At 39.2% G+C, this 10,157-nt stretch overlaps 1 protein-coding gene across 2 annotated transcripts in view; it reads left to right on the forward strand.

Annotated features, from left to right (window-relative positions):
• The window catches only part of YES1 (YES proto-oncogene 1, Src family tyrosine kinase), a 51,105-nt gene extending 45,235 nt beyond the window's left edge, over positions 1–5,870 (forward strand). For both annotated transcript variants that reach the window (XM_066562244.1, XM_066562253.1), the window contains exons 9-12: positions 314–390; positions 728–881; positions 1,380–1,511; positions 2,280–5,870. In XM_066562244.1, the coding sequence (XP_066418341.1) occupies positions 314–390; positions 728–881; positions 1,380–1,511; positions 2,280–2,488 (572 nt within the window). In that variant the 3' untranslated portion in view covers positions 2,489–5,870. The remainder of the gene's footprint in view (positions 1–313; positions 391–727; positions 882–1,379; positions 1,512–2,279) is intronic.
• The last annotated feature ends 4,287 nt before the right edge of the window (positions 5,871–10,157 follow it).

A 10,157-nucleotide genomic window follows, 5' to 3' on the forward strand; every position in this document is an offset into this window, starting at 1 on the left:
AAAAATTCCAGTGGATTGCCAGAAACAGCAATCTGTTTTCTTATTGTTTAGTTATTTGCATTATTGAAGTGGATTCCAAACCACTTGGATAGAATTGCACTAACTAGTTACCACTGCAGAGGTAACTATGGGCATGATCATTGGGTCACATATTCTAGTAAATGATGGATTTTCAAATACAGATTTCATGAGATAAATGTGTCAATCATAATGTCTAAGAAGAAAATCTCATTTGTGTTTTCAGGTCAAGTTAATGTTTTTGTTTTTTCCTCTTTTTTTTTTTTTTTTCTGAAAATGTGTTAATGTTTTGCAGGCAGCTTGCTAGACTTCCTTAAAGAAGGGGAAGGGAAATACTTAAAACTCCCACAGCTGGTCGACATGGCTGCTCAGGTACCAAAAAAACTTACAAAACACATGTTTTGTGCCTAGAGAAGAGGTATCACATAGCAACTAAACGTAAATATCAAATGCTCTGGCTGTTGTGTGCTGCTCTCTTACACCTTCTGTTGTGGGTTTGTAATTTGTCAGAAAGGAAACAGTCTGGTTTGCAATTAGTAGATACTGCACAGCCAGACACGCTAATCAGTGCCAAGCTCTTGGTTGCTATAATGTCATTCCTATACTTATACAATGGGAATTGAGCTAAAATAAGGGGGTGCAGCTTAATGCTTGGGAGAAATGTATCTAGCCATGAAAAATAACCTTTTATAACACTTTTCTTTTTAAGATTGCAGATGGCATGGCTTACATTGAAAGAATGAACTACATCCACAGGGACCTCCGGGCAGCTAACATTCTTGTAGGAGACAATCTTGTGTGTAAAATAGCAGATTTTGGTTTAGCAAGGTTAATAGAGGACAATGAGTACACTGCAAGACAAGGTAAGGCCAGTTAATTTATTTAATAAGACTGGTTGCCTTTCAATTGCTTAGAACTATTACATTTAGCAGAACATGCCTTTGTGTTCTGTGTTCATGGATAAAGATCGTGCATAGAAGTGTGATTTCACAGCTCTGTTTAGGTGAGCCCCTTGCCTAAGTGTAATCCTAGTAAACTTCCTTTGTTCAAAAATATGTGCAGTTTGTTTGTGATTTCAAAAAGCAGTTTGAAGAGAGATGAGATTCCAGAGAAGTTGTTCATCAGTTTCACTTTTTGAAACATATTTAAGTAAGACTCTCAAATGTCTTTAGTGCTTCCAGATATGTAGCCAATAATTGCTGTCCTAGTTTGAGAAATATTAAAATACTATTCCACCTTGAATTTTGTCCTAAAGTATAAAAATATTTTTAGTGCATTATTCTTTTCAAAATATTTTGAAGTGTAAGCAAATTGTGGATTAGCAAGGGAAAACTGAGCATCTGTCTTTCCAATGTTTGTAGGAGCTAAATTTCCAATTAAATGGACTGCTCCAGAAGCAGCGTTGTACGGCCGGTTTACAATCAAGTCGGATGTGTGGTCATTTGGAATTTTACTGACAGAGCTGGTAACTAAGGGGAGAGTGCCATATCCAGGTAACAGGAAGATTTAATCAATTTTTCTTTTCTTTGTTGTATTCTCTGCCTCTGAAGTTACCTTTTGTACTTTCTCCATTCAGAGCCCACAGTTGACAAGCAGAGACAAAAACTTAGTCACACCTTACTGGTTCCTTTGTTCACAAAGATACTTTGGTTTATGTTCAGATTAAATCTTGCATATTTTCAAATGTTTTAAGATAATAGCGCTTCTAAATGTGACTGACAGTTTATTTCAGATTAGTGGATATCCTTATGTTTTCTCTCTGTCTGTTCCTGATATTTCTACTTTTGACATTTTCCCAGACTACAGAGAGCATCACTACACTGAACCTGCTAAACCAGTTTTTGAAACTAAACATTTTTCAGAAGATATTTTGCTGGATCTGGAATGTGTAAGGCAGTTCTGTTAGGGATATTTAAAGCCTTTTTCTTGGCCTGATTTCAAATTAAGTTGTCCTTGAGTAGAACCTAAGGCAGGGAAAAGCTATTTGGACTTGAGTCTCCTCTATGAAAGAACAGGTCCAAGGCAATGGGAAAGGGAGAAAGGGAAAAGGACTATGTTTTGAGGAATTACCAGTGTACTGAAGTAATTTTCAGAAAATGTATTTAATGCAAAATGTAAAAATTTCATTCCCTATAAAGTGTGTTCATTAAAGGTTCTGTTCTGGTAGAACCACATGCATTGCAGCTGCAGAGGTTCTTGAAAAACTTTGGGAAACTGTTCTTTGCATAATGTCATTCAGAGCTAATATGCTTTCCTTTTAGGAATGGTGAATCGAGAAGTTCTGGAACAAGTAGAACGTGGTTATAGGATGCCTTGTCCGCAAGGCTGCCCAGAGTCTCTCCATGAGTTAATGAAACAGTGTTGGAAGAAGGACCCTGATGAGAGACCAACATTTGAGTATATACAGTCTTTCTTGGAGGACTACTTTACTGCTACAGAACCACAGTACCAGCCTGGAGACAATTTATAAGCCAACAGTCTATATAACATGCACAAATCTGCCAAATGTAAAAGACTTGCAAAGAATTCCTGAAGTCTCTAAGGAATCACAGGAAAGAAAATCTTCGCTACTTTGCATGCTCTTAATGGCAAACTGGAATTTCATAATGCAGTTGCACAAAACCACTTTTAAAGTGTTATACTCTGATTTACCAATGACATATTTTTTATTTTTTCCTCTTTCCCAACTTATTTTCAGGGTCCAAAGGAAGCTTACTGAAAATATGGGGCAGAAAAAATGAGTGTTGGTGTGAACAATAGCTGAAAAACCAATGTTTCAAATCCTTTATTCTCCGAATATTTGCTAATCATTGTACTATTGAGGGAATTGTGTGGAATTTGTGATCTTGGGGTAAGGCCTTTTTAAAGCAGAAGAACTTTGTGGGACCAAGCAATTCTATTCCAGTTCAGTAAAACTCCCTGTGTTTAAAACTACGGATGTGTGCCCCCACCCCCGCAAAACAAAAGATGGTACAACTGTATTTGATTTATAGTCTCAATCTTTAAGCTTCCACTTTCATGGACTTAATTAGAGTAGGCAGGTAAAAAGAGAAATTGGAACAGTGAATGAGAAACTTGATCTAAACGGTAGACCTCAATAGTGAGATTAGAGAGCATAATGCACTGTGTTAATACTTGTGTTAATATAACTGGAAAGTAGCATGAGAGATTTTTCCTTTTTTCTTTCTGCATAGCTAATTAAGAATAATGAAGGTAACTAGAAAATGAGGTAATATTTTATAAAATTGTGTTGATAAAGTATGATGATATTTGAACTTGAAGCTGTGTAATACAATCACGGGGGGAAAGCCTTTAATCTTTAAGCTCCAGTGGAACAGCGAGCTTTTGTATGGGAAGACTACCTGAACAAAGTTACAAAGTTCACCAGGAAAGCAAGACTGAAGCTGGTAAATGGCCACCTTTTAGTCCTTTTTCAAAGACAGGTTTGGTACTGTTGTATGTGGCTTGTAAGTGTTAATGAGGATGGGTGCCACAAGTGCTATTTGTCACTAGTTCAGGGATTTGATTGCACTTTTGCTTTTCTTGGCTATTAAGACACACACACCATTGCTCTTCCCACTTCTGCCCTTCCTACAGAATTATTTAACTAAAAATAAGTGAAAGAAAATGTGAAAGTTTAAAAAGTAAAGGGATAAAATATATTTAATATTGTCCAAGTAATGAAATTTGCTGGTATTCAGCCCAGCTGACACTACATCTAGATTTATTTTCTTTGGCTACTGACATATCAAGCAATAACGTCATGTCTTTTACTCAACAATTTGCATGAGGTTCTTGAATTTCTGATCAAGCTTATATACTTTAATTTTGAAACACTCTTACTTAGTTACTGGCTTGGAATTCATATTATCATTGTAAAACTATCCAACAAATGAATTCAGAAGAGCTGGTAATTTAGTTCTGGTACTAAACTTAACATTCATGGGTTTACACTACATTGAATCCAACTACCAAACAGATCTGTGTCGGAACAATGCCATAATTTTTCATTTTCCCTCATCATTGCTCATCAACTGTACATCTGTGGCTATCAAATTTTAAAAGGGCTTTCTGTAAGAAAAACAAAAACAAAAAAACACATACACAAAATACTTTAAAAACCCAAAAAAGATGATGAAATTTTAATTTTTCTAAATATTTTAAAATAATAACACAATCATATGAGTTTATGTATTAATACAGTCATAACAAAAAATGCCAACAATGACACTGGCATTGTATGGATTTTTAATTACTGAATGGAACAGTTCATTGTAATAACACTTGTATAGTAAAGGAATAAAACACTAACTTAATGAACGTGTTCATTGTAAATGGTTGTGTATTATAAAACTTCTCCAAAAGAGTTTGTATGTTTATGAAAATTTATTTGTTTCACCTGAAGACCTTGATGTGGTTCTTACCCTAACAGAGTTTAAAATTCACATTCACACTTTTTATATAAATAGTAATAAGTTTAATTATGTAACTAAGTATTTTTATAAAGTATGGCATTGTTGAACTGTTTTGCAGAATTGGTTCAAAATAAATTTCACCTTGATTGCATCTGCTTATTTGAGGTGGCGGGGGGAGAAGGTGGGAGGGGGACAAAAGCAGAGCAGCCTTCAAATTGAGGGGAGAAGGACGGGAATAAAACATTCATGAGGTTCTTTTTATCCTCTGTAAATTGTACTTCCATGCAGGATTGTGAGTTCATTGTGCATTATTGCTGTTAAAACAGACATTTTCTAGACCAGTTCACAGGTCCTTGGCAGGAATGGGTTAGAACAATTCTGCCTGGGCATAAAACAAACCCCTCTGGTGGACAGACAGACAGACTTGGGATTCTTGTGAGAGCAACTCCAACTTAAACTCTCAGCTGGCAGTCACTGTCATGCTGTAAGGCAAGCACATATCCTCCCTCTTGCTTTCTCTGGGATTAACAGCCACTGTTCACTTCTGTCTAATTTTTCAGGGAATTTTATACATTTGTTCTTGTGACAGCCAATGTTTTATCTCAACCTCATTGAATGTTACCTGTCTCAGCAACCAGTACGACTCAAAGTGCAGATCCTGGCATGTATCTACAGTGCCACTGTAGGTCAAGGAGCTAGTACTGTTTGAGTTTCAATAATAACTAACACAGCACTAAAACCATTCTTCTTACAGAACCTACAAACTGCAAAGTTTGCTGTATTTTTAGTATTTCCTGTAATGTAATTAATGTTTTACTATTTTTAATGAGAACAATCATGTAATTTATGGTAATCTGTGCTCTCCCTGTTGTCCATCCAAACCTTGTGATTCCCATTCTGCATGCTAGGCCTGCAGACTGTTTCTGTCATGCATTGTTTCAGGCTGTAGTATTTTAAGAATATTTTCGTAGTATTTTTGAGTAAACTTCCAAACATAAACATGTGTGCAAGCCTACTATTTAGATAAAGTACATTCCTACTTCAGCATAAAGCATTATGAAAAGAACCTTATGTGTTCTTATCCTTGCAACCACTGAATTGTCATTTCACTAGGCTTGTGAGTAGCCCTTACAACTGAAAAGTAGCCTTGGAAAGGATTGGACGGGTTTTTGTTGGGTTTGGTGGGTTATTTTGGTTGGTTGGGTTGTTTTTTTGTTTTGTTTAAAGAAAGACTTCTAGAGTTTGCTGATGGGCAGAAACAAGGCAGAACACTGTCTTACCCACACTCATCTACAATACTAATGTTTGTTCTAAAACACATTTTCTGCAGCTGGAGTGAGTATAAATGAGTATAAAGAAGTAAACTTAATGAGCCCCACTTTTGTTATTTATTTTCAACTGTTCAATAAACTTCTCAGTTTTTAAGTTTTCCGTGGAGATGCCGTAGATGTTTGTATTTGTGGCAACATTCCCCCGACACGCCTTTGCTTAGAGCTACACAGTCAAGTTGGGTTTAAACCACAGGAGCACTCAACGTAAGCTAAGCATTGCAAGCAGGAAACTCAAATTCTCACACCTGGCTTTAGGAATTTAGGGCTAGATTGGAACAGCTGATCTGGGCACCAGAAGCAGGTCTGGGTGGATAAGTGCCTCAGTCCAGAACTGTGATTCACCCAATAACTATTGCCTTGTGCAAATGTCTGAAAGTGCAGGTTCCTTCATAGACACACATCTTGTTCCCACTTCAGCCTCATTGTAGTACAGGAACAAAACTGCCTTTGACCTTCCAGGCACTGCAGGAGAGTGAATGTCAGTGTGGGGCTAGGAGCATCCTCCCAAATACGCATCTCTGACAGACACCTTTCCAAGATAGGGTGGGAAGAGTCAGGAGAGGGAAGTGAGGTGGTTGTATCTATTTTTGATGTAACAGCCTGGAGTGTAAAACCTGGGTTCTGATCAAGAATCCTGGCTAGCTGGGTGTCAGCTGTGAGAGACTTATGAGGGTGTTGAGAGTTGGAAGCAGAACCCACAGAGGAACTTCGCCCTCAGCTGCAGACTTTAGCATTTCCTCAAGGACCAGATTATTTTCTCAGCACCTTTTTCTAGTGACACAGAGCGAGCGTTAGTTACAGAAACAGCAACAGCTTCCCTGCTTCTTTCTCCCTTAGCATAGGGGAGGAAAAGGGGGTGAGTGGGATAGAAGGATGGAGGCAAGCAGCTGAAGTACCACACTTCATCACTGGGCAGAGGGAAGCAGGCTGAGGGGTGTGGCATGGCAGATGTCATATGTTCTTGTCTCTGTCATATTTTGAAAAGGAGGTAGAAATGCAGGGGAACTGAAGAGCATCTGTTCCCTTGTGCACAGTGGAAATGGAGCAAGGCTAATGCCAAGTGCTGCTTCTGTTCTCTCTGGTAACTCTGGGCAGCTCACCCTGGCTGGTTTCTAGCAGATCGACTTCATATTAGTTGAGGAGTCCCAAGCATTGTTTTGCTCTCAGAAATTTCTAAGAATGAACCTTGATCAGCTCTTAGCAAATTAAAAAAAAAAAATCCACAAAAAACCAGCAAAAAGATACTGAGAGCCTGACAAGAGAGTTACTGGCCCCTGGACCCCAAATAGACAGCATATCAGACTCTGGGAGGTAGTTTAGCATTCATTTCCTAGTGAATGTATGTGAATGTAGGATTTTCTGTCAGGTTTCCCTCCTCTCCATGTCTCCTCTCCATATGGTGTGCCTAAGAACTTTACAGAGTTCAGACATTACCCATAGGACCCATGTTCTTCTCTGGTCCTGCTCTTTGAGCTTATTTTGTTAGTTCTGCATGCAAACGTGCTTTCTGTAGGTAGTACGTTGATAATATTTTTTTAACATTCTCTTTAAAGGCATAGGTTTTGTCAAGTTGTAACAACCACTGTTGTTGGGGTATAAAGTATTTCTTTTTTGTGTATTTTTACAGAACACTGTCCATCTTCTCTTAGAATTTAATTTACTGTAGGTGAGGAGAAATGTGTTGGCCATTGTGTTGTTTTTGTTTTTTTCTTAAAGACAGGACAGATACCCAGTTAAACTCAGCAGGGTCTAGAAACAGACTGGAGATCTAAAAGGGAAACCTGAATACAAGCAGTCTTGATGAATTAGTCATGTACCAACTGGAAAGCTGACTGCTGTGAAAGCATTCCTTTCTTTAATCAAAAAGTTACTGCCAGTAGGAGCACTTCCTTTGTGCCCTGCTGCTAGGTTATTGAGTCTCTAGCTGAGGCTGCTGGTAAGTACATACTGGGAAATGGATAAATCTGGGCATTTTACCTTTGCTCCTGAAAATCCATCCCAGGCATATAACGATGCACCTTTTTTCCTGCACCTCCACAGGTGCCAGCTGCTGGATTCACCATTCATTCAATACCTCTTCCCACACATTTATTAAACACATTTATTCACATTTGGGGCAGTCTTCCAGGGGCTAAATGATTGTTGATCCTTCTCTTGGCTTCAGTGTTTGGCAGTGCCAGGGGTGTATTTGCTGAAGTAAGGAAGGGTAAGGAAGCATTTCTGCTCTTTCAAAAACAATATATGATAAATCTCAGTTCAGTCTGACTGCTATGATAAAAGTACCACATGTGAAGAAAACATCTAATCATTTGACTGCTTCTTCAGTGAGGACTTTTCCCTGCTTCTCCAGCAAGGGTAGAAAATGCCACTCAGGGGCAGCTCATGGTGTGCTGTGGAAAAGGGAGTGACCATGTTAAATTGCAGCCCCTGTTTAGTCCTGCCAAGGGGCCAAGTCAGGGGTTCTGTCCTTCCAGAGAGTTCCCAGGAAAAGGCAAGAGTGTTGGTTCACATTCCTAAGAGTGAAAGCTGGTGACTAGATGACTTGGGTTCCTTAGGTGGCCCCTATCCACCTTCCTCTCCTCTCAGTTCTAGCCAGGGTATTTACAACCAATCAGCTTTTATTTCTCCATTGTGGCTGTGCAGTAAAAGCATGGACATATGAGAATTCACAGGTTGGTGTTTTCTCTTTTTAAGTAAAGGGTGCCTGGCAAATTAAGCAGCTTTATAAGAGCAAGGTTAGATCTGTACCCCTTCACTGGAGTTTTGATTTTGTTTTGTATTATCCTCTTCATTTCTGGAATGACTCTGTCTTTCAAAATGGCTTATGACTACCACAAATGTATATTATTTCCATTGTGCTAAAAGATTAGAAGTGCAATAGAAACAATTTCCAAATTTACATTTTAGTCTAGTGTCACTTGTTAAAGTGACTGCATCAAAATCTGTCCATTGAATTTTCTTGACATCTTTATCAAAGAACTGCCATTTGCAAGGAGAGGATTTTTTTTTTTTTTTTTCCACATGGAAGTGAAGTTCAATCAATTGCCTCAATGAGTTAAGGGTTATAATGAGCAGATTACAAGTAGGCTAAATATGAGCTCTGGCGCCACTGTCATTAGAATGGCCCCAGCCTGTTCAGACTGCTACTAAGTGTTCTGGAGAGCAAGTGTGTATATACTTAGCAATAGATATGCCCCTGATTTCAATTGATCAGTAAAGTAGGAAGGAATGACCCCTTTTTCAACCTGGAGATGACAAAGAGCAGTCAGGAGGATAGTGGGATGGATATCCACTATGAAAGGTCAGCCTATCTTGTGGAAATGCTCTTGATCTATTGACGAAATAGCTTGGGTTTCATTTGTTCTTTGTTCCAAGACAGACACTGTTATGCCAGGCAATAAACAGAAATCTACTGAGGGGCAGCACCTCTCCCAGGGGTTTCCAAGGCAGTTACCATCTTGCCCAACAACCCTTATTGCCTAATACATAGCATTTCTCACACGCTCTCAAACAAATGAGATCAGTGTCATTATCTCTGTCATTATACTTTATCAAGAGGAAAAGGAGTGTTTTGACTCCTCCAGGGTCAAATTGAAGACCATGATCAAGCAGCATCCAGAATCTAGCATCTGATCAATTGAACATTTCCTTTCAGATGGGCAACTTTTAGCATCATCTACCGACTTTGGCCCCTGGTCCTGAGCTTGGAGAAGAAAAGCTGCAGTAATTTCCCATTATTGTTCACAATGGACACCTGAGCTACTAAAAAAAAAAAAAGCCAACAAGAGAGAAACTTGTATAAAACCTGTGGGCCCAGTCCTGCACAGCAGTTTGGCTGCCACAAAGCCAGTGTACCAATTACATTATGAAGACAGCCTGGAGTGTGGATCTCTAGCCTGAGGTTTGCCCAGTGGTCCTGGATGCAGCTAGCCACCTTTCAGACAGCCCACATGTGGGTCAGTGCTGGACCTTGGCCTCTGAGAAAGGCAGTGACAATGTGTCAATGAGATCTGCCTTCCCAGGTCACTGAGCTGCCACATCTCAGACACACGACCAGGGGGCAGGAGGTTTTTGTTAGGCAGTTTGGACAGGACACAGCTTCTGTGACTGTTCCACAAGCACTGTCCAGTGAGCACATTCACGAGTTTCCCTACAGTTCTTATTGCTCCCTTCTTGTATCTTGGTGTGGGTTCCAGACATCACTGGTTTGCAGCCGTCCCCTTTCAGCCCTGGACCATAGAATAAGCACTTCCTTCTTTGCTATTCCAGTCTGTTTCACTGACACTTCAAATATGTCAAAACCCTCTAAGCACTCAGCTGAACACCCACAAAACCTCTGGCTTGATGATATCATGCCTTTTCCTCCTTCAATCTACCTCTGCAATTATTTCTC

The sequence above is a fragment of the Molothrus aeneus genome, chromosome 1 (genome assembly GCF_037042795.1).
Source record: "Molothrus aeneus isolate 106 chromosome 1, BPBGC_Maene_1.0, whole genome shotgun sequence".
Taxonomy (NCBI): Eukaryota; Metazoa; Chordata; class Aves; order Passeriformes; family Icteridae; genus Molothrus; species Molothrus aeneus.